We start from the raw sequence: 27,856 nt of genomic DNA on the forward strand, positions 1-27,856 counted from the left end.
TCATCAGATTTTCCATGGGAATGTGCTGTAAATCGAATATTAAACATGCTGAGTGTATAACGTGTTATTAAATGGCTTTGCATCGTTTTCTCCGTGGTCTGTAACACAACAAGAAAATTATTAACATAAATCAGATTTGCCTACTGCACTGACCTGGAAGTTGTAACAGGCCAACTTAGACATTTTAGGGCCCTRCAGAGCTGTTGCAGGATGCTGTTTTTATGGCCTCACATTTTACAAGACAGTGGTTACCTTTATAACAGTCAGAAGGGAGACTCCGCTTGGGCTCCTCAGCTCAGCAAAAAAGGCAGATTTAGCTGTTTTTCTACTATGCTATAAAAATGATGAGATGGTTGTGTCCATCCTCATTTGGACAAAACTACACTGAACTCAGTCCTGGACTACGTTCATAACCCCACTCTGCTTAATAGTCACCTATGTCTGACATAATGCATTTTATATAAAATAAGAGGAGGACTAGTTTGTAATTTGGTAAGTTTGGATACACTTCACACTGTGTAAAAAGCTCATTCTGATAAAAGTATGTCTCAGTCCTGCTGTAAGCCCATAACATTAACATTCAAGCATGCATTTGGAGCCTGAGGTACTGCTTATTTTACTAAAGTCATCTTGTACCAAAAGAGCATTTTTGGCTTCCTAAATATGGCAGCTGGAACTGTCTCAGGAAAAAAAAAAATCTTGGCCAGCAGCCACACATGTGGGAAACTGTGAGAATCTCAATTGTTTARGTTCTCCACCATGAACTTTTTTCTATTCTGGAGGTGGTGGGGGATTTCATCTGATGTCCTTTTACTTTGAACACTCTGCAAAACACTGCACCCATTGAGTCTTGGCTGGTTGGGAGCAGAGAGTGAGCGGACGCACGTCGGACGCAGAGAATCTCACCTAATTCCTGTTCTGTTTTATGGCATTGCCTTAGCTGGAGAGGGGATGACATTCTAACTCTGGAGCGCCAACACACGGGCACGGGGGCTGGAAAATGCTCAGCACACTCATTGCCAAGGCCATTTCACCTCCATGTGTAAAGTTCAAGTGACTGGAGCTGTTTTAGTATGTTTACTCTGCTCTGCTGTCTGCGGGAATGAAGTCAGGATATTCTAGGTTAGTAGGTGAACATCAGAAACTGTTCACTTTGGTGCTAAGGAAGCCTAAGTGCCCAGTTCTTGGCAAGCTTTGATAGAAACAGAAACATTTACACCATATGTAGGGGGATTGCCAGAATCTCCAATAATGTTCAACATTATGCTCAGGAGAAATCACAGTGTAAGGAAAAAAAAATTAAAAAGAGAGAAAAAAACAAAAACAAAAACCRGAAAAGCAGCTAAGCCCGTGCCTARAAGTTACCATCCAGAATCCAAMCCTCTGATAGGGTGAGCTGGACCCAGTCTTCAAAGAATGACCATAAAAATGTTTAACATGGCCCATTTTCTTTGCTCACTAAAAATAAAAAGGAAATCAGCATTGGACCTCCTCAGAGTTTCTCTTTATTCCTCTAAAACATTGTCTGTTATAAATTCAGGGGAGCAATTTTACAGGAAGACACTCTAAAGAGCTAACAGGCTTGTGTAAAACTATTTATTTTTGAACTAACAAAGGCCTAGTATTATAATTTGTAGGCTTTCCTTATCTCATCATTCAGTTGGATGTAGGCAACTATTTTAATTTCAAAGACATAATAATCTTGTCTTTAAAACACAACATCTTTTGTGTATGCTATAACTGGACATTCATTTTGATCTCGCTTCAGGCTGCTTTTATGAAATGCAAACATTTCCTTCTGCTGCAGATATATACGTGCAAGGGAAAATATAGACATGGCCCTGTCTGTTAATAATCCACATTAAAACTTGGAAAATAAACCTTTAAAACAATGGCATGGAGGATGTCATGGTATCTCAGTTTATGAGAAGCTTTTTACACACATATTTTGTAAGTCATTTTTTATGTTACTAATAATCAAATCAATGCAACACCACATAAAAGCTCAAGTTTATCTTTCTGGGGGATAAAGCAAAACTTCAGATACAGCACTATAGCTGCCATAAGCAGAAGGAACACACAAAAGGGAGAGTCAGTCTTTGCCAAGCAGAACTTTAACCAARCACTGTTCAAGGATAAATTTGAGCTTGGATGCATAAAGCATTTTCTTCCTGAATATTTCTGCACCGTTTACCAGACACAATCTTTGCTGGGAAGCAAATCCCACTGCTGTTAGTGTCTCATTTGCAAGGGACATTTTATAATTTTATGCTATGTTTTACAAAAACCCTATTTTTGGAGACATTTTAAATTGATAGTGGCAGTAGTAGTAAGGCTGAATGGTCTGTCCTTTCCCACATAAGCACAGAAAGTGCTTATATTATATAAGGAAGAATATTTTTTCCATCAGCTTCATGTACACTTTAGAGGCCAAACCTGACTGCACATTTCTGGGAGGAGTCCACAGTCTTCATAGTGTTTCCCTTATTGCCAGAAGYGAACTTTTCATGGATATGACATTTCCTACAAGTCTCATTCAGTATTTGTGGCCTATCTACACTCAAAGCCAAAATAACAAAAATTTAAAAGCAACTAAGTGCATCTGAATGCACTTTTTCAGTCCCTGTACAAAGTGCAGACTAATATGTTGTCTGTAATCAGTCTACTGATCACACAATTTTTATGATGTAAAAAGCAAATCTATTTTAGCAGTGTGAGACTCCAACTGAATTTTACTCACTGTTTGCAGAAGGCTCTGTCTTAATGAAGTGTACGTGATTTAGTTGGCAATATTGTATGCCACATATTTAATTGAAAGTATTAATAGTTTATGAGTGCTATTTAAAAGATGGCTTTTCTTCTCTATCTTTGCGTGACAAGATACTCCTTCAAGAAAACATAATTATGTGAACAAAGACAAGGAGGAAACAAAGTATAGGGCTCGTGTAAGAAAAAAAACATGGCTTTGTTATTTATGCACTTTGATGGTTGAGACACTTAAAATTCAGCACAGCATTATGAGGATGAACTAAACTGAGGTATCATTTAGTACCATCAACTTAAAATAAAGTGTTATGCTTTGCTGTAAAATAAATGCCAAGGAATTGCTTATGGTTTCCCTCTGAAGGAAGGTTTTATTTCTTTTAAATGTTTTGAATAAATATTGACTGGGGCCTCGTAATCAAGCTCTAAAGATTTTTTTTTTTTTTTAGAAAAAGAATATAATTTTATTCCAAACACTGATTCTGAAAATATGCCCTCAGTTCATAATRTTATGAAGTGTCCAAGGCCAGGCTGGATAGTGCTTTGGGCAACGTGGTCTGGTGGAAATTTTTCCACCTATTTTCTGGTGGAAACCTGTCCAGGGGGTTGGAACTGATGATCTTAAAGGTCCCTTTCAAGCCAGGCCATTCCTTTTGATTCCTTCCAAAAAGTTAAAATAGTTTCCTAAAAACATAGTTACTGATTTCTTTAGAAACATATAAAACTCTGCTCTTTGGCTACACAACTGGTGAAAAAACCCCAACTGAATGGGTTAATTAACCACTCTTGAAAAACTGAATATATTCCACATATTTTATGACAATAATCCATTAGAAAAAACTACAAGATATTATAATTTAGATACATGACATTCTATTTTTATTCCAAATCGCTTGTAACATCCTAAATACCTTAAAAACAGCCTAGCCAAATAATTTCATGAACAAGATGTATGACAGAATTGGGCTGACCTGTACTAGTCTATTAATCCTCTATTTTCTAATTACTAAGAGATGACAGAAGTTATATCAACTGCAAACAAGTAGAATGAAACAGAATGGCTCAACATCAATCATCTCCCAGCAATCAGGTGGATGACATGTCAGGAGAAATACCCAGATCCCTGTGAAGGGTTTTTTTGCCAGCATTTTTCACTCTTCTGGGGGTTTTCTGATGAGCACAACCAAGATGATTTCTGAAGCAGAAAAGCAAATGGACTGGGCCAGTTTAAAAAGAAATGTCTCTTTCTAGAAGAGGAAGGGAGAAATAATGCTTAGAGATCCCAGACTGAAAATCAGCATCCTGCAAAGGTGATGATGAAGGAATGAAGAGCAACAGTCCAGCATGAGCTGTTGGAACCTCAGTTAAGTTTGACAGAGCATGAGTTTTGAACCTATTATAATTTGCAGTGCTTAAAAAGACTTAAAGTCTCCAAGTCTCCTGACAACAGATGTACTTGGCTTTTTTTTCCCCCCCTCATAAACCCTGAGGTATAGGCTTCTGACTCCCCAGGGGCCTGCAGAACGCACATTAAAAACGCTGGTGCCAGAAGGTTGGRTTTTTAAAAGCCTTTTGCTCAAAATGGTCTGGCTCCCATTGTCAAGCACTTGGCTCCCTGGTCTGAGAAAACTGTCTGGTGGATGTGAACTCTTGATCACAGACTTCAAAGGGGAGAAACACATGTGCAAGGTCAGCCCCCTACCACTGCCTGGTTGTCTTATAAAGCTGTCTTATGACAACCAATTGCTCCATGGGAGTGGATACACCTGGTGGGAATGGGAGCTGCATGCTCTGTCTGTGCACACAACAGCACTGGATGGCAATTTTCTTGAACAGAAACCACCAATTCCAGTGTAGAAATATGATCACAACATCCCAAACCAACACAAATAAAACTTATTGGTGATTTARTTAAAATTAACTTAATGCACACAGCAGGGGAAAAAAAATCACTCCCTTAGGAGCAACTAAAACCCAAGAGATCACCTGTGCTGCTTTTGGCTGGGGTAGAATTAATTTTCTTCACAGTAGCTCGGATGTGGCTTTGGGAATTGTACAGAAAACGGACAGGCTTGGTAATAAAGAGATATTTTTGTTATTGCTGACCAGTGCCTCTTACACTGCCTCACCACTGCTGGGGGTGCACAAGGATTTGGGAGGTGGCACAGCCAGGAGAGCTGATTCCAGCTGAGCACATGGGATATCCCACACCCCTTGGCACCAYGTTCAGCATGTAAAGATGGGAAAGAAGGAGGAAGAGGGGGATATTTGGGGCGATGGCATTCCCAGGTCACCATGACATGTGACGGAGCCCTGCTCTCCTGGGGAAGGATGAACACCTGCCTGTCCATGGGAAGTGCTGCACGAATTCCTTGTTTTGCTTTACTTGGTAAAGTGTCWTACCTCAAACAATGAGCTTTCTCACTTTTTCTCTAACAATTCTCTCCTTATCCCACCAAGATGGGAGTGAGGGYGGCTGTGTGGGGTTTAGCTCCAATCTGGGATTAAACCACCACATCACCCTAATTCCATGATGCACAGAGCTGTGTGTCATAGCCTTCACCCTGGAGTACAAAATTGCTCAGGCCAGGGCTTCCACCTGGGGAGACTGGAGCTCTTGGAGAAGAAAAGTGTGGCCACTGGCRGCAAGAGCAGTGGCAGGTGCCAAATGAAACTCAAGCTTTTCATCTGGAAAAACAACCTGGTGTGTGCAGACCAGGCTGAAGTTCTGGCATCTTTCAGGTGTAGGCTCTTTGTGATGCGAATAACTACTTCAAACCTTACTGAAAGACAATAAAAGTGTCTCCTTCCTTAGAGAAAATTTGTGAATAAGGGACCGCAAATAATTCCTGCATGCGTTCCATAGTGAGGTTGTACAAATCAAGACAATCTGATGTGTGAGGTGGTTCATCTTTCCTTCTCAAGTTCAGGATTTGAAACTGATTCTGACCCCGCTGAAATTTAAAAAAATAAAACAAAKTGGAAGTCCACAGGATGCTGCTCCATTAAGTGAGACTGAGCTGAAATGTTTTGGATGCTTTCTTTTTCTCCCTTTATCAGTATCACGAGATATGTTTAGATTTTTACCAAGGTCTTTGAAGATTCAAGTGCTCACCAAAAACTCTTCCCAAAATCAGATTACATAAATCTTTTCAGTTTACAGCCTTCTGATTCCCGTTCCTCAGCTGAAGATCAAGCAAGAATTATGAACACCATATTGTCCCACTGGAAAGCTCCATGAGAAAACCTTGTAAAGATAAATGGAATATTCATGGAGTATTTTAAACAGCATTTTCTTAAAGGATATTTTCACTACGTCTTCTCTGCTGTGTATGAAATACAAGCCTGATTATTAGATAGGAAGAGCATCAGTAAATGCTCAATTAAATCTGTATTCTCACTCTTTTTTCAAAATTTGTTAACTCCAGTAGCAATATCAAAAGCAATATCAATATAGGCTTTTGATTTTTAATATGAAAAGCAGTATCAAAGACCTATCAAAAGGTCTCTCTGATCTAGCAAAAAATGGCTAATACCACACTTCTCAGTCTTCACAGCAATTTATGGTCTTTTCAACTCTACCACTAAGACCTCCTAAAAACATTCTATTATAAAGACTTKTTTTAAAATATAGTTCTCTATGGGATGTATAAATAGACACTCGTAAATAAAATGTCAGTAAAAAGCAGAACCTATTTAATTGCACATTTTCTTTAATTTGTAGCCATTTACTCACAATATATGAAGAATTCAGCTATTAATAAAAAATGGGAAAATTCATAATAAATAAATAAATATTAAATATATAAATAAATAAATAATTTTGATGTAAAAGATGCTTGTGCCACAGGGAAGCCGCAGCACATGGATGGTGACAGATAAATGTATGAGCACTGACAGCATGATGGAACTAAGCAAATTTTACTCAAGAAAGYAAGAAAAGAAAGGAAYGTCATATTGACTGCACTACTTTGYTTTTGTTCTGGTGTGTTTGGGGMTGAATTTGGTAGACAACAAAACGAYTTCACTTTGTATTTCCTGATGTTCTCACTACCAAAAATCGAGCAGTTTCAACACTTTGTGCCACTGAGGCAGACTGAGTGACCCTGAGTGTTTCTGCACCCTGAGCACAGGCACAATGCAATGATTCCATCACAGTATTGCTGAGATAAAACCCCTCCCCTTTGATCTTCCCACCTTCTCATAGTATTTGACCTCGTAGTCCAAAATGATCCCGTTGGGATGCTCRGGCTCCTGCCAGGAGAGGGACACGCTGTTCCTGGACGTCCTGTCCTTCCTTATGGCTGTGATGGGGGATGGAGCTGCAGAGGGAATGGGGGAGGAGGGGAGAGAGAAAAGCAAAGCAAGTTTATCTCCGTTCCAGGTCTCCGCAACGAGCATGGTTCCCGTTTGAACAACTCCCGAGCAAAGGTCTGGCCCTGCTTCAGCAGYGAGCAGCTGGATTGCAGCCCTGGTGCTCCTGCCTTGGAGCAGTCTGGCCTCATGGAAAACAAGCTGAGATCTGCTCCTCGACTCAGGGACTGGTGGCAAGGCAGCAGATGGTTTTGATCTGCTACTACAGTGTAAGCAATGAAAAATATTCAACAGATGAAAATAYGGAGCAAAACAGCAGCACTGTCCATTTGTTCTAACGCTGAGATATTACCATTACCAGACTGCAGAACYCTGACAACATTGTGATATGAGAGTCTAAAAGAGTGCTGGGATACCTTAGGTACAAGGAGCTCCTGGTATCCATGGCTGGGAATAACCATCAGCTGAATTCAGCCTTGTTGGCATCATTATTTTCTAAGCTCCCCAAATAAAAAATTGSTCCCATACACACTTCTCCTTCAACACACTTTTTTGAAAACAAAATTTGAATAAAACAAAAAAATTAAAACTGCAAAATAACATCATTTTTTAATATCTATTGATTGGGGTTAGGCATGACAACTGATTGCATGGCACAGATTCACCCACCACCCACGACTTGGAAATAATATCAATGTTAAACAGACACACCAAAAATCGTAATGACTTCTTAAATTTCTTGAGCATTGGTTCGGTTTTAGACCACCCAGATCCATAAGTTGTTCCAAAACCAGGTCTGAGTTTCCTGGACTCACTGAAAGCAGTGTAATTTTTTTAATTTTTCTTTTTGTTGTTTTGTTTCTTTTGGGTTGGCTTCCCACTCCAAATGCTTCTTTTCCATGGCTTTGGCCAAAAGTCATCAGATTATATCTTACGCATCACACACACAAGGTTGYAACTGTCATTTCAAAAAAAAATCTTTTACTAATAAACAGCCTTTTATCTTAACATGTAAATAAAATGTGTTTATAAGTTCAACATTTGTTATCCTAATAAAAAGGCTCTATAGCTGATCTCAACAATTTAATATCAGCTGGATCCTGTGAAGCTTTTATTGTTCAAATAAAACTAGCTGCACTTTAGAGGCATTACATATTTGCAAGCTTTAGCCAATGTTCTTTCTGTCTGGGTTTTCACTTCTGCAAAGGTGGCAGGAGGAAAAAAAAAGATAAAGAAAAAGGAGGAAAAAGAGAAGAAATAAATGTTTTAATTAAAAGAAATTTTTGAAAATTCATTATTATGTTTTTGATTTTACTAGAATTCCAGCAAAATATACCTTCTAGTCCTGAATCACAATCCAAGTGTTGAAATTCTCTTTTAATTGAGTAGTGGATCCACTGTAACATGTCCATTCTGTGTTTAAGGCATCCTCTGAACAGTACTTTCACATTTCCCATGGTTCAAAAAAGATTAAAAATTTGATTTTTTTTTTTCTTTTTCTTTTTCAGGAGAAATTTATCCTGAACTGGAATTATTAAAATCAGTTGCTGGAGGGTTGTTTTTTTTCTTTTTTTTTTTTTTGTAAGGTTTCCTTTATTTCAAGTAGAATGGGAAAGGGTCTATCTTTTTGCCTCACTGGATCTGTGCTTGGTGAAGGGCACTTAGGGGAAAATAGACAGGATTTTGTGTAACAAACATTTTTCAGCAATTCCACTTGAGTTCCACAAACCATGTCAGAGCCAAACACAAAGTGCTTAGCAGGCTGAACTTCCCTGCTGTAGCCAGCTCCATGTGAACTCATATATTCATACTTGCCGGTTTTATGCTCTCCTAAGTCATTTTTATGTCTTCTTTTTAAGTCAAGCTATTTATNTGTATGTGAATAGATCATCAAGCCCAGTACCCAGCTGGTAACATTTCCCATTAAGGTAAAATTAATACCGATTTTATGAATAATTAATATATGATTAACAGAAATGGCTTTTCCCCTAATAAATTATGGTAATTTTGCTCAAACAGATTCTCGGGGCAGGCTGAAACAATCTTGCATGCTCCAAYACAGATATACTTTTTTTAAAAAGCTTTCTTCTAACACAGTATTAATTATTTTGAGCTCATTTGCACACATCYCTGCAGATGCTACCAGTAACTTATCTCCCAGCAGTTTATTAGAAAACATCTGCTCTGCAGTTATCAATAACATTATAAAACATTCATATACCTGCTCTAATCCCTAGGGTTCCCAAAGCTGCTCAGAAATCAGACACACAGAGTGTCTGGAAGAGGCAGCATCCCACTGCATGGGCACAGGGAGGGGACATAAATAATCARGGGAACCTAATGCTTCAGCCACCTTTAATCCCACACCAAGGTGAGAGAAAATGGAAAAAATTCCCAGTACAAAACTTTTTTTTGCTCGTCAGTGAGAAGCCAGGCTGCCAGTTTTAAGGGCATTCCTTTTGGGGTTTCTGCAACACCTGTTGGACAGGTGGGTTTGGAAAGTGTTAAGAAGTCTTGAGCCCAATTAAAGAAAATATCTTGTTCAGATAACTTCCAAGTTTATGCTTAAATCTACTGCAATCAATGAATTTTAGATCCAGTAAGAGTTCAGGTAACCTGAATATGGCCCCAGCCCAGGGCTGGGGTGTAGYTGGGAGAAATAACTTGACTTTTGGAGCATTTCATTTATTTCTTTTTGTATGCACCGCCATATTACAATGTAAGACTTTATTAAGTCTGTTCTAAATAGTGTCAAAGCAGAAGTAAGCCTTAATTTCCATTTYGTAACACCAGAGAAATTCAGTTCCTGTATTTTACTATTTAATTGGAAGTGTCTGCAAATCCAGCAGAGAGAAAAATCGTAAAGGAAGTTAACATTGTAAACCATTAAATATCATCATGCTCAGCAATGCATAGTCTTTAGTCTTCCATATGAGGAAGAGAGAACCAAGAGTTTCCTGATTTCCTGAAAAGAATTAAATAACCCTATTATGATGAGACCAAATTCAAAATCAGTCCACAAAAAGGAAAATAAATACATAATATTCAGAACAGACATTTTTCATCAAATTTCCATTATTTTTCTATTTTAAGTTGGAAATTAAAAATGAAATTTCTATCCTAAATCTGCAGGTCCACTGACAAAACAAGRTTTGCACTCTGGGTTAGCAAATAATGAAACATTATGAAGCTTTCTAGAATCAACTGAAGTTTTAAAAATTATATTAAAGTATCAACCGAAATGCAAAGGTAAAATTAGTTCACCATTTAGAAAACATGCATTTAAAGGTAAAATAAGGAGAATACCTCCTTAGATTAGGAAGATGAATTAATGTTGTTTCAGTGATTTTTTAAAAATTAAGCCCATGTCCTGTATGCCTCTATGTATTTATTTTTAATTGATATTTTGATTAATGYATTACTACTACTTTTAATTTCTTCACTTAAATAACAGCCGGGTTTTTATAATTAACTTGAGGCTTGTGTAGACATACATGAATAGTTTTAGTCTCAGTAGCCCCACGCAATGCACAGAGAGGCATTTTTGCACATCAGATGGCCAGAATTCGTCTGGCATTGCACCCTAACTGCTTTAAGCACTTAATAGAAACCCTGAAAACTCCCTGGAGTTAGGAGGGGAAATGTACTTTGAGCACTCGGTGTTGTTAGGTAGCTTTTGTGACAACTGGGAACGTGGCTGTTGAAAAGGGAACAAACACAATGATTCAGGGAGCTSAGGCTCAAGTGTAAAAACCTCCCCAGTCAGGACTAAAGGTGCGAGCAAATAACGTGAAGGATCTGCAGAGATGACAATAAAACTCTACTCCAATTGATTTCCCACTGAAACTGACCCCAGCAGATGATTTGTTTTCCTCTRGTTTAATAGCAGCTATATATAAATTTCCTTATTGACTTTTTCCCTTGTTCCTTGGTTATTGTTTTCATATGTGACTGGCTTACAGATGGATAAATGCACTGGAAGAAAATTCCCTGTCCTGTGACAGGGAGAACTCGGTATTAACTCTGGGAAGCCATGTGTGTACAACTGCTGAAACATTTAGAGTCCTATTGTTTCTGGCTTAGGTCTCCAGATCACAAATAAAATATTAGGAAAGGATTTAATTCTAAAATGACTCACAGCTCACTTCCAGCTTTTGCTTGCAAACGAGAGTAAAATATGCTTTGCTATGATATTCCAAACTCTGCTGAAAGATGGTAACCAAGCAGAATTGACTCTGTTACTCAATTTTCAACTTCTGCCCTGCTGAACAAATGGAAGMCTTGTTCCTTTTTCCTTCTTTAGAAAACTGATGCTTTTATTATCTAATCATAATACTGTAATCTGATATAACCTATAAATTTCCTCTAATATCTATGATGCCCCTAGGAGGTAATGTGGAACAAGAGCAGTAAATAAAGATCATAACCTGAAAATTAAATCTGTGTTCTCTGACAGTAGGATCCACAGGGACCCAAACATAAATCTGTCAGTCTTAGAGGACCAGCAACCAAACCACAAAACTATCATAGAATTCAAAGCAGAAATACCAGTGTTTGAATGAACAAACTGATCTCTCACTYGGAGATGGTTTCTCTGGAACCCTGGAGCCAAATTCACAGTGTCAGGACATGASAGAGCCAACCCTGGTGCATGGCTGGGTCTGGCACTGCTCATAACGCTGCAYACACACATTTTAATTCAAGCAAAATCTGGATTTTTGTGAACCAACCTTTTATCTAAAGGTTTATCCATCAATTCCACTATTCAATTCTTTAATAAAGTCCTGAGTAAGCACGTGCAAATCAGAATAGTGATTGCACACCTCCATGACACGATCACATTAACATGAAGTCTGTGAACAGCTGTGCTTGTGCTTGGATTCTTGACCATCTCCAGCATCTATCCTGTGGATCAGTGTAAAGGGGTTTATTGCAGAAGCCTGCTCACAGAAAGCAGGACCTGCTCTGTTCTAAACCTTCTCTGACTGCACTCCTGCTCACCTTCTCTGTTAAGCACAGTCATGGGGTTGTGCTGAAGCAAGTCCCATCCCACAGGCCCATTCCAAGACGGTCCCCAGGTGCCTCCCAGGAGGCAGGAGGAGGAGGAAACAGTCCCACTTTAACAAGACTTTGGAAACCTGCTAACCCCTACATGCTGCTCCTCCAGACACAATCCCCCAGCWCTCCAAGGGGTGTGCAGGCACAGCTTTCTGCCCTTTAATCTCCAGGACAGGCAGTTAAACCAGCACAGAACCTGTGTTTGTGTTCCCGCACCTTTCCCTTCAGCTGGAGCAGCCTCAATATATTTTTTATGACCTGGGCTGTAAAATGTCACCTGATTCTGTAACATCACTGGGTGACTGTCAGCCTGAAGGTAATGTGCTTTCCCTGTCACAGGGAATGAGATGACAGGGAATCCCCTCATCCCATATCAACAAAAAGACCCTCACACCAGCCCCAGGCAGATCCTAGCAGGACACAATTATAGGGAAGGGCTGAAAAAGCTCCCAGTTTCTGGTAGAGGGCATTTACACACATCAAAATGTGGAAAGAAAGAAACAGCACAAAATAGAAGCAGGCTACCTTTGGATGAAATAAAGCTGGGCACGTGTTCCCCAGAAACAGAAAAAAAAAATAAAACTGGTTTGTTCATAGCTGTTCTAATGGCTGACTGCCTGAATTATGGCAGAAGTACCCAAATGCATCTGTAAAAGGCTCCAGCCTGTGGGTCCAGACCCCAGAGTGGCTGCAGGCATTTCGCAGGTGCTGTGGAAGAAAGACTGCAGGGAACTGGAAAGRGGGAAACAAGCAGCTTCAGCAGGAATTACACCAAAAGGCAGCTGCTTGATTTTCATCTCAAGTGCAGGGAAAAGGCAACCTTCTGGGCAGCAGCTGTCACTGGACAAGTGATTAGCAGAGATCATTTCTCACTTTTACAATAAATTCTAAATTAAAAGAAAACGTCATTAAGTGTAGTGCAATCATGCTCTTACTTCTCCTTCTTTTTATTAAAAGAGATAGTGAATGCCTTCCCCAGAGCAAACAAAACATTTGATTTGCTCATGTGTTTAACACGTGTATAATAAGTCATGGAAATGCCATGTCCATTTGGGAAGTATCAGGCTGCACAAGGCACTCGCTTCAGAAACTGAAAATTATGGCGCTGTGGCATTCCCAGCTGTTATTTCAGAGAGGAGACAAACGCTGGATATGCTTTCATAAGGATTCATCCCAAAGGTACTCATAACACAAATGTTATTCTTTCTGTTCTCCGCTGAGGTGGTGGTGGTGGGAGTTTTGCAATAGTTCATATTTTTCACTGAAAGTGTTAAGACCGTATCCGTTTAAATAAACTGTTTTTCTTTGCCTTCCCTCCCCCTTTGTTACATTACCTTACAGGATGTTAGAGCCTCGTGGTTTCCTGGTGTGAAGKTTTTGGAAAGAAGAATTTATTCACCACGCTCACAACACCAAYGTTCAGGGCTGAGCAGGCTTTCCCTTTCTGTGATAATCTGATTATTTACTCGACCAGAGAAATCCCATGCACAATGTAGGGATATACTTAACAACAATCTCCAAAAATGTCATTATCCAAAGCTGGAGAAGACATTTCCTCTCAAAGAAGAAACTTWTAAAACAAAATATTTCTCTCCTTTTATTTCTCTCCAAAGAGCTCCTGAACTGGTCTACCAGTAAGTTCCATCAGAGTATTTTCAACCTGGTCAGAACACATTCTGAAAAGCAACATTTCTCAAACTTCTTGCCCTGTCCTTTGGAGCAATTGCTTTAGTGAAAGCTAATCAGGAAAGAAGAACCTCTAATGGAAAAGATGTGAAAGGTGCTGACATCTTTCAMATTCTTTTGGATTTGGGGATGATTAATTATTTTTGTTTGATTTAAAATATTTTTATGTACACAGAGGCACAGTTTACTACAAGGAGTGCTGGAAAGAAGACTCCTTCTGTTGTAGAAGTTGACACATACTACATTCATAATTCCCATCAGAGGAAAAGTCCCCAAACCCAGAGAAACGCTTTCTTTCCATCTATCCCCAACCTGCAAATTGGCTAGAGAGAATTGCTTCAAAAAGCAAATTGATGGCTCTGTTTACAATCAAAAGGAACAYGATTTCCCTCATGATTACTGAGAATGCCAGCACAGATAACAGAGAGAGACAGAAATCTAAGGTTCATKATTTAACAGAGAATTAATGCTTACCTGCATTTCTTTATTTTTGCACTTTTACCAAACTAAGGTATTAAATGAGAAAGACTAACAGAAGCGAGGAAAGAAAACCATTATCCACTGATTGCTGAATACAATTTCACCACACTTTGTGGAAAAGACTCCTAAAAGCTTTGAAAGAGAAAAACTCTGTGAGCTACAAACTTCACCTGCGAACTTTCTGTAAGGTCAGGAGCGTTCACATGAGGACTGTGCAYGCACTGAAGAGCCCAATGTGTGTCACAGACTTTGAAGCCTTGGCAGAGCTTCCTTGACGTTCAGGGGGAATGGGATCAAAGCCTTTGCAGGCAGAACATCTCCAGCTAATAACAGGCTATGCATGCAGTGACATTGTTAAAACACTTCCCTTTTATATCCCTAAAGGAGTTTTATTGAGTTAAAATGATCCTTGAATAGCCTCCGGGCTGAACTGTAAAACACATTTGAAAAGCGTAAAATCTTTATTTATGCCAGGAATGTTTGAAACTCAAAAGATAAATGTCATTCAAAAAAGCTAGCATGTCCTAGGTATTGAGTACGTAATGGGGCACAGCTGTAATAAGTCAGTGAACCAGAGACTCCCTACATCATGTCATTAGCTCACTTTTAATAAGTCTATCTTCTTCTCCTTTTTATAAGGGCCATAGGGAAAGAGAGAAATATATCATCSCCCAAACATCTGTGCCTCTCTCAAACTGTCTCTCTTAGAAGACAGATCTACTTAAGGGACTTGCCTTGGGAGATGCRTTGTAAAGTGCACACAACCCTCTCTAAATATGGGTTCTATTTAAACAGGGAGCATCACACATCCTTTGTGAGCTGCTGAAGACACTGCAGTGCAGGCTGAACACATAAATAGCATCAAAGTACCTGCAAGTAATCAAATACATGCACCAAAACAAAGCTTGGGGCTGAACRTATTCCCTTGAGGCCACAGATTGCAGGCAAATAAAATTCTGGTTCTGAGGAAGCTTTAACATAGAAGCCACAGAAGACTCTGCTTTAAAAAGGACTGAAAAATTGACTGGTCCTTTCTGCATTGTAAATGTTTATCTCTCCAAGCTGTAATTAACATATGGCTTGGAATTTTCAAWGGCACATGGAGATCAAGATACCACAAACCAGCTATGTCTGTCCTTCAACAATCCTAATGATCCTGATTTCTCTACCTGGTGGTTACTTTCCTCATCAAGTTTTTCTGAATAATTTTCATCTTGGCCTCTTGCAAAAATTCCATAGTTCCTTACTGGTTACCTTCTCCTTAAACAAACTGATACCCTATGGCTTTCCATGCATGGATTCTTTGATTAAGCAAGACAATTAAACAAGTTACATGGCTTGTTCTGCTTTATGGGTTTTAGAAACATAAAAGGTAGAAGGAGGAGACTACTGATAATTAAACTACTGCTCTTCTAGGGAAGAGGTGATATAAGGTAGATCTGGTGTTTTCTTGTTATTTATAATAAAGCTATGCACAGGATGCCTTGGTTTGGATCCAGGGGTGGTTACACTCTAAGCTTCCTCTATGAAAAGTCCCTGACAGAGAATGGARTCACTGATAAGAAAACACTGATATTTCTAGTCAAAATTTGTCCCATAACAGGCCTTTTTCTTTTAAAGAAAGAGATTCCTCTTTGTTCTCCAATTTACTGATTTTTGCCACCTATCCTGAACTGGGGACAGAATTTGAAGAAGTCTCTTGTCACCACACATCCCCTTTGCTCCTCTGCTGATGCCAGGRTATGTGACAGCACAAAACTCTTTGGAGTTGGTTTAGTGCTGACATTGGCTTATTGTAGCTGAATTTAGTTGCTACCACCTTTTGTAGCTGCACTGTGGACACCTTGGCTTAAAAGTCTTTAARTTGAACTAATCTAACATAAAGCTCCATTTAAAGTTGTTACAATGTGCTTTTAGTGATGAAAAGAAAACAACATATTTTATTACCACGCAATAAAAACCTAAGGTATTAGGAACAAAAAAAGGGAAATATTTAGGTATCAGTAAGAGTATGTTGGGAAAACACAGAGAAATTAATTATTTTCACTGAACTTTAATGCTAATAATAATTTTGCTGAAACCATGAACACTGAATCATCAGAAATAATGAAAGAGTTCAGGAAGATGCACATGTAAAGTTGGGGTTTTGAGACAGAATATTCAGATTGATGTGGAGCARCTGCCAGGAAAATGTTGTCACAAAAAGAGGGTCACAGACTTGACTTCTTTGATTTATAAAATAATTTGTTCAGACCAGCTCAAATCCCAAAATGGGCACTCTTCCTTTAGAGTGCTTCAACTAATTTAACAGGRAAAAGTAGGAAAAACATGATTCTTAGAGCATCACAGGTGTGACTAAGCTGAGGTTTGCAGTAGTTTTAGCTGAAATTAAAGTAAATCAAATCTCTCCCTTTAAAGCCATCTAGACTTACAAAAGTATTCTATAAAATAAAAGCCAATCCTGCTGCAGTTTTCCATATTCATGGATGCATAAAGTTTATGTGCTTTGAAAACTGTTAGAGTTTGGAGGTTAATATTGCCAAATAATAATAATAACAACAACAACAAAAGGCTCAACAACACTATTCTGGATTTTTTCTGAAGCAGAGATATTGAGGCTTACAGCTCTTCTGCACCCACAGGTTTACTGTCTCAAGTTTCAACAAGCTGAGAATGCTTTCAGCATTTGTTTTGTTTTAYACAACAAATACAGTGMGAACTGTATTTATCATTTATTAGACATGCCATTATCAGAATGTATGCATGAGTTTAGARTTGCTGCAACCTACAAATGCAAAGCTAAACAAAACTAAGTAAACTGACTTCAGAACAAACAAGAACCATTTCTTGTGTGGGGACTCCTCTCACCAGGTCTGCTGGGAGGAAAGGATGGGGATGGGACACCAGGGGGACGGACAATGCTTCCAAAAACGTACCTGATACATGTGAATCTGCTAACACTACAGATTCCTGCAAGTACTGAAAGTTTTTCTCGTCTCCTCTAGACTGCAAAAGAACACTACAGAGATGTCTATTCCAAATGTTAAGTAAATTAGATCCTTGATTAAAATATTAATATTTTTGCTCAGCATTTCAGAGTCATACRTTTAACGTGTGACAGTGTGGGATACCGTAAAAGCACTGATTGGGTAGAAATGCTGTTACTTTCCCAGGCAGCACCTAAAAAGCATATTAAACTTACTCATTTCCCACACTTCATGGCTTTGTTTCACATGGGAAACCCTCCTCCTTCATTCCTGTAAACTGAATAGCCAGAAGCATGACTGCACTGTCCCCACCAAATCTTAGTCTTTCTGCAGTGAATTTCACACCCTATTTCCATTTAGAAGCCCCTTCAGCTCCAGTGGGAGTTTTCAGAACTGCCCTGCCCTGGCCTGGCTGACTTTTCCCTCTGGATAATTGATAATGCTCCAAGGAACATCTGCTTTCTGGTCTTTACAGATAAATCCATTTTTAAAAAAGACCATGAGCTGTATTCAGAAAGCCCRGTGACCCCGCAATATCTGTGCCCAGACCTGATCCATGATAGCAACAATGCAGGCAGGGTGGCACCTCTGTCACACTCACAGTTAGCACGTCACCCCCAAGACCACCAAATTCCATATTCTTTCCWGCAGCAGCCTGTGACCCTTCCTAAAAAGGGCTGACTGGAGTTATTAGGAGACAACMTCTGCACAGTTCAACATGCTGATGTGAGGTGAGAGCTTTCCCTCTGCTTTAACATACCTCAGAGGAAGCTGTATCAGATAGCAASAGTATTACAGTGCAATCTAAGAGGATGAACAGCTAAATTAAACAGAAACATTTTGCCTTTCTTCTTTATATCCACACCAAAATATAGAAGGACTTACAGGAATTGGAAGTATTGAAGTGTCAGACCTGTCTAGCCTTATTTTGCAAAAGACCTGTGTTTTGGTTTTGCTTTGGGCTTTTTTTTTTTTTTCCAGAGATGTCTCCTCATTAACCTTTGCTGGAAGGGGAGTAAAGTGCAATAAAACCACAGCAAGCCTCAGAGTGGAATTTAAAAAAAAAAACAACCCATTTTCTGAAACAATTCTGAATTTTTCTCAATTCAGGGAACCAGATCTTGACTTTAAAAGARTTGCAAACAGTAAAATGTATTAACCTCTTTGCATTCACAGTCCAGTAGAACAAGATTCTGGATGTTTCCAACTTCACAAGCTACAAGAAAGCACACCTTACCTTCTAGACAAGGTTTGAAAACCCTCCTGAGACTCTTAGTTACAGCCTCTGGAACACAGAGTCACTGGGAATTTTTCAGCAACATTTAAGGTGACTCTTAGTCTGATAGATACCCCTACCCTTCAAAGAATGTACCTAAAGTCAGAGCAAATAATTGTCCCAGAGTCATGACTGGATTTTAGAGCCTTTTGGTCTCTTTGAGGTCCAGCTCAAAGGTGCTTTAATCCTTTTCTGAAACACCTCCTTGTTAAACCCTTAACTATAATGTGATTAAAGATCTTCAGACTTGCTCTGCCCACCCCCTGCTCAGGTGTTGAAGTAGAACATCAGCTAAAAATATGCTTCTGGTACATCCTTTTTGTGATCTGACCAGTAAGGGAATGCAAGACAAATTGCATTTTGTAATTATACTTCTAGAGACGCCTCATATACCTACTCAAGGCCTAATTTTAGCAACTTGCAGAGTTTCTAAGGGCACTGTAATASAGTAAACCAATTGGAACACCAAGATAAAGCACAATTAATCCTGTACTAACCCACATCACCTAAATGTGCTTACATAAAAAATGGGCTATGCATAAAAGTAGAAAATAAACAAACYGCTGAAGCAGCCTGTGTTGTAATAAACAGATTTCTGCTGTTGCCAGAAATTCTTTGACTTTGTCACATCCCAGTGATTTCTAACTGCTGTGGTGAAGATCAGGCTGAAAGACAGCACCGCTGAGAGAAGAAACAGAAGAGGGCAACTCCAGAAGGATGCTCAAGTCGCCGACCCAAATATCCAAAACAATCARCTATAACAGTAACAAATTGAATGGACATAAAATGCATATTTCAGAGCTGAATTGGGTAGATTCACCTCTGCCTGCCCACTGCATAGTTAGACAGCCCTCCAGAGCAGAGAAATGGAGTGACTGGTGTCAGGACACAGCCTGTTCTCTCATTTTTATGCCTCCCACTCGAGCTGATCTGTGATTTGAGGAGAAAACATACATCCTCTGCAGTGAAAAACATTGCAATAATATAGCCCACCAGAAGGATGCCTACTTAGAACAATGTTAACTTGTTTGTGCTTTAAGGAAGACAGAAAAGGAAGCATTTTGGGGACATGGTGGGATGGAAGGACGTGGGAGAAGGCTGACTGAACACATGCATGTTTTCAGTACAGAGCTTCCTGATGGTGAACGTAACTAGAGAAATTTCAGCATCTAGTCTCTCTCTTCACTGGCAAACATTGCTCCTAAAAAATAAATGGCACCTAACCAAATGCTAGGGAAGAGTCTAGATTGTTCACAACTTTCAGATAAGTGGAGCCATGTCAAAGAGAAGCAAATGGCAGAAGAGTGACAAAGGCTCAGATCCCACAGTCAGAGCACACTGCTCCGCTCACACAGGGCCTCAAAGGCTTTAATAAGTCCCCACAGAAGCAGAGCAATCCTTTTGTACCCCATCAACTGTGACACCACCATCTGATTCAGTATTCAGCTCCACACCCCCATCATGCTGGCAATAATTCAGAGTTGGTGAGACAACTTGTAAAGGAGGGAAAAAAAAAAAAAAGCTGTGTTTTAAACCTCTCTAATTTAATGTTAGCTTTTTATGTGTCTAACATCAAAGCCTTTTTTCACTTCTATTTAATCAAAATTAATCACTAAGATTACTACAGCAATTTAYGTTGGAGATTATTGAAATGAGTGTTTTATTAAAAATCTGGTTTTATTAATAAAACACATTCTGGCTGAGGAATCATGTGAGCCTGCTATTAGAGACTATTAAGTGGGAGCTGGAGTTAATCATAACAGTCATGCTGCCAGGTTCTTTGWCAGAAACACACACTGAATTTGTTTCTGCTTTTACTTTTATAGCAATATTCAAGTCAGTGAGTTACCCTAGCACAGAGTGAATTCTRTAAAGCAGGGAGAGGAAACAAAAGGTGCCCAAAACCCAGCAGCTCTGAGCAAAGGAAGGGTGAGCAGAAAGGGACTCACCAGCCTGGTTAGTTGTGATGCTGACAGCTGCAAACTGCCTGGAGAGGGTGCTCAGGTCAGACACGCCGTTGACCGCATCGATCTCGAAGGTGTAGTTGGTGTGAGCCAGCAGGTCCACCACGGTCACCGTGGTGTTGGTGAGCCCGCTCTGCCGCGGCAGGAACCGCACATTGTCGCTGCACGGCTCGCACAGCTTGGAGCTGCCGCCGCATTTCTTGCAGATGATGTTGAAGGTGACGTCCTTCCTGCCCCCRGTGTCCAGAGGCCAGCTCCAGTCCAGGATTACAGAGGTCTCATTGATGTTTGAGATCACGTTTCTCGGGGCAGACGGTGGCCCTGTGAAAGGAGGTGGGRAATCAGGGGAATGAGATTTTCTCTCTAAGAATGCTCAAAAACAGGAGTAACAAGGCCGCCAAAATATAAAAGCAAAAAAGATCAATAACCAAACTCTTCTTGTTATTTGCTGTGCAGAATCCTGAAATATTTCACTAGACTACAAGACCTAGACTATCAAGGACCGTGTTTTCTCATTAATACACAGTACCCTCAGGGCGCAGCTCAGTGTAGTTCTCCTTCTCGAGTCTGACAGGGAACAATAAGGAGAAAATGAAAAGAGAAARACCCAAACCCAGCCCACCAGTTTTAAGGAGCCTGTCCGAAGAAGACACGWGAGGAAGTGGATGGGTGACTGCAGTGGGACATGAGAGGAAGCAAGCAAGCGAGCTGTGGTGGAGGTCCAGATGGAGGAGCAAGGATGACAGCCCCGAGCAGAATGCTGCTACTCACTGGTGCAAGCCATGGATGGAGGGTCTTTCTCAGAGCGAAAGTAATTCTTTTCACACCTGCAGTTCAGAGATGCATCTTCGTAGGTGGAGCTGTGGGGAGGGCATTTGGCACACTTCACGTTGCCAGCAGAGGCTTTGTAGAACCCAGCTCGACAGGCTGCAAAGGAACAGGAAGAGAGTTTTAAATTCCATGGATTTTAACATGTGACTATTGCCCTGGAACATACCCATATGTAGATCACAGTTTGCAGACATTCATGGTCTAAAATTACAGATTTTTATCATAATCAGAGCTGACATAAATAAAACCTCTTGGTAGAATGGAGTTCTTACATCAGCTTGGACTTGCATTTAATTTTGCCTGGAAAACACAACAGTCTATTGCACTTCTAAGAAGAAACATTTCCTATGTTCCATTTTAAAAACTTAATTATTTTTCTTCTCTTCTGCTTAATTTACCAAAACATTGGCCCTATCCTGAATAGGAAACTAACTYTATCCCCCCTCTTCTGCTAACATTTGCTTACAAGGGCACACTAATTTCAAACTATGTACCTTCAGTTCATCAGATCAGCACTAAGYAAATCAAACCCAAGAAAATAACCTGAACAGAGAAAGATCTCTGTTCCATTTCTGAAGGACCATGCATCAGACTCAATTTGCTGCTTCTGATACTACCAGGAACTTGTATGGTCTGCCTAAAAAGGATTTTTTTGTGTGTTAACACAACATAAAAAAAAGGACCACATCTCAAAACACATCCACATTTTGTTACAGTTTGGCTCCTCAGCAAACACTGCCCAACACACCAGCACATTAGAAAAACACCAGGATATTCTCATTACAAATATAAYATTAGAAAGGAGAGTAATACAAAGCAAAACTTCTTTTTGTGTCTGGAGCCCAGACAGTTAAGCTTAGATAAAATTACCTGGGACCTGTCACTGAATTAAACCCTTGTTTAAAGCAAAAGCAATGGCTTCACCAGTCTTGGGATAAGCCTAACCATGGACACACTTTGCAGTTTTGTTTATGGAGATGAATTGATTCATAAACATAGTCAAGAATCTGAGATAATAAACTGTGTAATCTTTTTGTGTTCATTAGTACACTGCCAAAACAGCAAAGTCTTTAGATGGACAGCCTGAGGTAGGTAAAAAGTCRGAATAAATATCCCATCATGTTTGTAAGTGATGGAGGAGGGAGAGATTGTTATTGCCCACCACCAAAACCCAAATGAACATCTGGGCAAGGCAGATTTGTTGGTTGGCTCCTGGTGGATGGTTAGCCAAACACCTGAGTGAAATGCTCTGGCGAATASTGAGAGAACAGCCACTCTTTGCTACTGTGTAACATCTTAATGAGGACAGCTTCTCCCCCTGCCCTGCACACAGCAGGAGAAGCGGCATTTCACAGGCAAATGCCAATCCCAGCCACCCTTCAGCACTTCCCAGCCCTGGCAAGGGAAAGAGCTTGGCTGCAGCTGCTCCCTCCGACTTCCAGGCTGCAGCAAAGCAGCTGGCACAGACACCTCCTGCTCCAAGTTCTCTGCTGCAGACCCTGAGGAGACAATCCTGGGTCTGAGCCTCTGAGGCATGAGCCTCAGGCAATCTGGGACAGCGGAATTACTAAAAATGACCTTGTGGGTACRTTCCCAGAGTCAGACACTGACCCAGCACAGACTGTCCACCCTCAGCTGGCATTTCTGGTTTCCCTTCTCCTCAAAGGCTGAGAGGATGTTTGGGGATTTCCATTTCACATGAGGAAATAAAGAAAACCTAGGTCCTTCTTACAGCACTCCACTAGGAGGAAATGTAGCAGAAACAACTGGAGTTTTTGGTTTAGCTGTTATTTTATGATTGAAATCCCACTCCCTCTCATGTTCTGCCCTATGATGTACCTTGGGCCTTTTGGTGGCCCTCTGGCTAACAGAGGAAATTCCTGTAATTTCACTGACTCTATTCCCAGCCCTAAGACAAGCCAGGCAGAAAATGATGGATGCCAATCCTCTCTTACCAGCACTATGAACTAAACAAACAGAATAAGGAATAAATATCACACTTCATCTGCCTAATCAATACAGAGAACTTCCATCACAACTTCCCATGGAAAATCACTACCAGATATTAAACTCCAATGGTTTTGCTTAACCATCTTGAAGGGATACYTTCACATTTATTGGCAGTCACATACAAGGCAAAGATGTATTTATGATTCTGTAAAGTAGAATTTTTTAAATAAATATATATGCTAACTTAATGCAATAACAAAAAAAAAGACCCTATCACCAGTATTTTAACAAAAGAATGAATTTAACGTAAGTAAACAAACTTGCATTAGGAAYAGAAAGATTCAGAGGGGTGAGGAAGAAAAATTAACTCCATTAATCCTCATCTCTTTCATCCCTCAGGTGAAAATTCACAGAAGTCATCTAAGAAAAGGTGGTGATGGTCAGAGTGAGGGGCTGAGCCAGTCAGATTCCTGCTGTCCCAATATGCCCTGGCAAGGGCAACCCAATCTTGTGCCTTYCCCTCAGGCTGTCTTGCACCTTCTTTGCCTGTCAGACCAATTTAAGATTATTCACAACTGCAACCCCAAGGAAAAAAAATAAATAATGTGATCAAACATGAAACTGAAGCTCAGAAAGGGAGGTGCCAATRAAAAATGTCAGTGTACCTACTAAAATTATGACTTTGCCATTTTTWAAAATTCTGATATGTAAGAGAGAAAAAATAAAGTTTTACTTCSAAATACATTAATTTCTCTGTCAGACAAATTGGATTACATTTACTGATAGAAGAAAATCTGGGTTTTTGAGACAAGCACTGTGGCTTTGGTTTCAGTCAGATTGAAAAAAAAAAAACCAGAGGAATTAGCGTAGGAAGTCATCACATCTCTAATTTTGGTATGCAAACCAGCTGTCAACAGCAGTTGCTTTTTCTCAACAATTTCTTCCAAAAACTAGGAATTTTTTCTTTTCCTCATAATGGGGAACAATACAAAATGAAGTAGATGAAAAGAGCCAGGAAGAAAAACCTCTTAGCMCACTAAAAGTGAGTAAAGGAAACTTTAGGAGTTTCTAAATAGATGATATAAACTGTACAGCAAGGCTGTCTGGTTTTGCTTTTTCAGRAAGCTCTCCTCAAGCCTGTTGTGATGGCACAGGTGATTCCTGTGATAACTCCCAACTGCAGCATTTTAAAACTGTGCTGAGCCTGATTTCAGTCTCTTTTATCTGAGTGTGAGGCCAGGATGACTTCACTGAGTCACCTACTGGTAAGAATTTCGGRACTCTGGTCGTCCTTGTCACTGCATGAAAATGAACTTCCTTAAGCTGTAACTGATGAGTCTGTCTCTGAGACAGACAGCAGGGAAAGTTAATTCAGTGAGAGAAAAGCAAATGCCTGTAACAATCTGTGGTAGCTACTGATTGAAGAAATGTGACTGTCTTTTCAAAGTGAATTTCGCCGCAGCTTGACTAATCTGTTTGGGATGAAAATGTGGTTCCTCATTAAGGGTTAAATTATTAATTTAAATTGGAATTAATTTCAAATTAAAATATAAATCTGTTAGTAAATAGGAGCATTTTAGTATTCAGGTCCTGCAGCCCCCTGCATGCAGAGCAATCTCACCAATTCCCAGCTGCAAACACTGAGGAAGGGCTGCAGCCTGAACTGGTGGCATCTTACCCCCATAACTCCAGCCTTGACAGGGCCCATCTCCCTGCACAAGGTCAGAGAAAATTCATTTCCAAAAACTGTCTGGCACTGCCCAGTCCTGCCAGAGCTCTGCTTTTCTTGCTTTGAGGCAAGGCTGGAGCATCCCATGTGCTGGAGGTGGACATGCACATCCATGGCACCAAGTGTCCAGCACCCACCAGCTGATGGTTTCCTCCCTTTGCTCCTCTGCTCTAGGGCTGAAAGGTGACCGTGGCACTGAGCCACAGCATTTGGAAAAGAAGGGAATTCAGCCACAAACCTGTACAGCTTATAGATAACAGAGTGTGCATTCACGGGACAGATGAGAGCAGCTCTGGGACAGCCCTGCAGAGGGGACAGGGGAGCATTCCCCATGCAAGTGGCCACTCTTGGAGTGGCTTTTCAAACTACTCCCACTGTCACCTGAGCTGCAGCAGAGGTCTTTAAGCTGGACCTGAGGCCACAGTGTGATCTTTGGCTGGGCAGTTGTGTTGGGAAGGGAATCACAGAACAAATTAGTTTGGAAAAGACCTCTGAGACCATCAAGTCCAACGTACCATTTAACACCACCATATCAGTGAGATCACGGCACTGTGCTATGTCCAGTCTTTCCTTAAAATGCTGCTGACTGTTTCACCTCAGTGCCCACAAACAGCCTGGCATCTTTGAACTGCTCTCCAGTTCCTTTAAAAGTGTTTACACAGCTCTTTTTTTGCCTCATCTTGTTCTCATTCACCAGCAAATACTTCATCATGTTTCCTTCAGAAACCTTCAGAGCAATGAAACCATCTTCRGCAGCTCTCTTTGTTTATTAGTATTAAAAGCCACACAATCTACAGCATTTTATAGGTCTGTATCATCCTCTCTCTCCCCATGGCCTCTGTGTAACTTCTTGAATACCAACTCAGCCCAAAAAAGGCTTCTAAAAATGACAGTGTATTGGTGACTCATATTTCCACTGAACTTCAGGCACACCTTTTGTCATCAGCTCTGAATAAACAGTTAGGCACCACTCAAGTGAGCAGCTCACTAARCTGAAGGCTGCTGCTGCAGAAGCAGAGCAGGATTTTTCTTTGATGGGCTGTGGTGCTGGCACCTGCACTGTCTGCTGAGAGAAGAGGGAAACAAGGATGAGAAAGGCTCTAAGGAAGGTTAAAAGCTCTTGTTGTGAGTGGACCTCATTACCACCAATGTAAGAATATCCCCAGAAAGAGGTGAGGATATTGACTTGCTCTCCTTGCCCACAGGATTCCATTCTGCCTGTTSAAGAAATAAAAATGTACAACTATTCTTAGAATTCTCTGTACTCTTACATCATCTGTGGGATACACATGGGGCAGGGATTGAGTGCAATGTGACACTGAAATGTCTCTAGAAGAATACTCTTCACAATGACAACTTTTCATTTTTTACACCTGAAAGCTGCTGCTAGCACAAAAAAATCAGTAGTATTTAATCTTACTCATGAGTAAATTCCTGCTTTTTTTTTCCTCCCCGCCTCATATTTTACAGTGATCTGTGACCTTAACATATTTTAATCAGATGCTTTTTAAATTGGCTTTACTCCCAGGTCAAGTCATTGAGCAGAAACAATTCCTGTTCTTTGTTTAATAACTGTTTCTGGCAGACATATTAATTATATGTACATAAGAGATAGCGCTGTCCTGAGGGAATAACACTGCACCTTTCAACCACACTCTATTCCAGCTCCACATTGTGCCTTGCAGGGCTTCTGCATCTCTTTTTGTGCCGTGCATTACAGCCAGGATTGCTGCCAGCAATGCTGGTAAAGTGCAAAGTCAAAGACAGCRGGTCCAAAACAGCTTTAGAGCAAAGGGGCTCTGGCTTGTGGGCACTGAGCCCCTGGTTTCAAAATGTGTGAGGCATTGAACCTTCTCTGCAGTCAGTTTTGGGGGAAAAAAATCCTAGTGAGTCATTTAAACTGGTACTTAATATCAGGAATTCAATAAACCTGTGTTCACAAACACTAGCTTCCACTTTCCTTAAACAAGAGGCTTTCCTAACTCAAAGCCTGGACACATTGAGATATATTAAGCCATCATTTTATCAAAGTAAATTCATGCTTTGTTATTTAAAAAAAAAAACAAAAAAACAAACACTTGATTTAATCCTCAGAGAGAGGAAAAATTACTTTCTAATTCAAAAAGCACTGTAATTTAGATTGTAAAGTCTAAATTTAAAAAGCACCAGAGAAAAGCCCACCAGAACCAACCTGAACAGGAAAAAGAAAAGGTTGTACAAATACATAAATACACGAAGAATTTTAAATAATCAGTTGGCCAGGATAAAAGGCAAAGAAATACTTTTTCCCAGAGCTGAAATTTCACTGTAAACTCCTCAAAGGCAAACTAGACACAGGATTCCGAGAGCTTCCAACAGTAAATTTTAAATAAAAAWTAATTCAGGCCGAGAGGGCCACATATCCTAACTCAGAACAGTTAATTCAGACATGTAAAAGGTGTAATTTTTCTCACAGAGATGGAGGGAAGATGAAGATACGTTTACTGAGGCCGAATGCTCTTTTGCAACTTTCCACCCCGGTTGGCAGATAAAGGAGCCTGTTGCCATCCCTTTGAAAAAAAAAAAAATAATGCAAAACAGGCTCCAAATTCAGCGTTCCTCCTTCCTCATGATCAGAATGCAGCCCAGTGGGTTGATGGTACAGAGAGCTCAGCCCGGCTCCCCCATGACACAGGTCCACTGCTGCAATTTGCATGAATTAGTGSTTTTGTTAGGAGCCTCGGCAGAGCTGTCAGATTAATTGGAAAGGAAATTCAACAAACGCCTTTTCCCTCAGAGATGTGCTCTCGGGTCGGGGTTGGGGCATGTTGCTGGAGCA

At 40.2% G+C, this 27,856-nt stretch overlaps 1 protein-coding gene across 1 annotated transcript in view; it reads right to left on the reverse strand.

Annotated features, from left to right (window-relative positions):
* Positions 1-24,982, reverse strand: part of EPHA3 (EPH receptor A3) — a 61,524-nt gene extending 36,542 nt beyond the window's left edge. Inside the window, exons 1-4 of the mRNA XM_057375183.1 lie at positions 24,931-24,982; positions 21,300-21,455; positions 20,514-20,849; positions 6,961-7,085 (exon numbers count right to left, since the gene is read on the reverse strand). Coding sequence (XP_057231166.1) covers positions 6,961-7,085; positions 20,514-20,849; positions 21,300-21,455; positions 24,931-24,982 — 669 coding nt within the window. The remainder of the gene's footprint in view (positions 1-6,960; positions 7,086-20,513; positions 20,850-21,299; positions 21,456-24,930) is intronic.
* Between the last annotated feature and the right edge of the window lie 2,874 nt (positions 24,983-27,856).

The sequence above is a fragment of the Malurus melanocephalus genome, unplaced genomic scaffold, assembly GCF_030028575.1.
Source record: "Malurus melanocephalus ecotype Western Australia unplaced genomic scaffold, MMel_1.1 scaffold_242, whole genome shotgun sequence".
NCBI lineage: Eukaryota > Metazoa > Chordata > Aves > Passeriformes > Maluridae > Malurus > Malurus melanocephalus.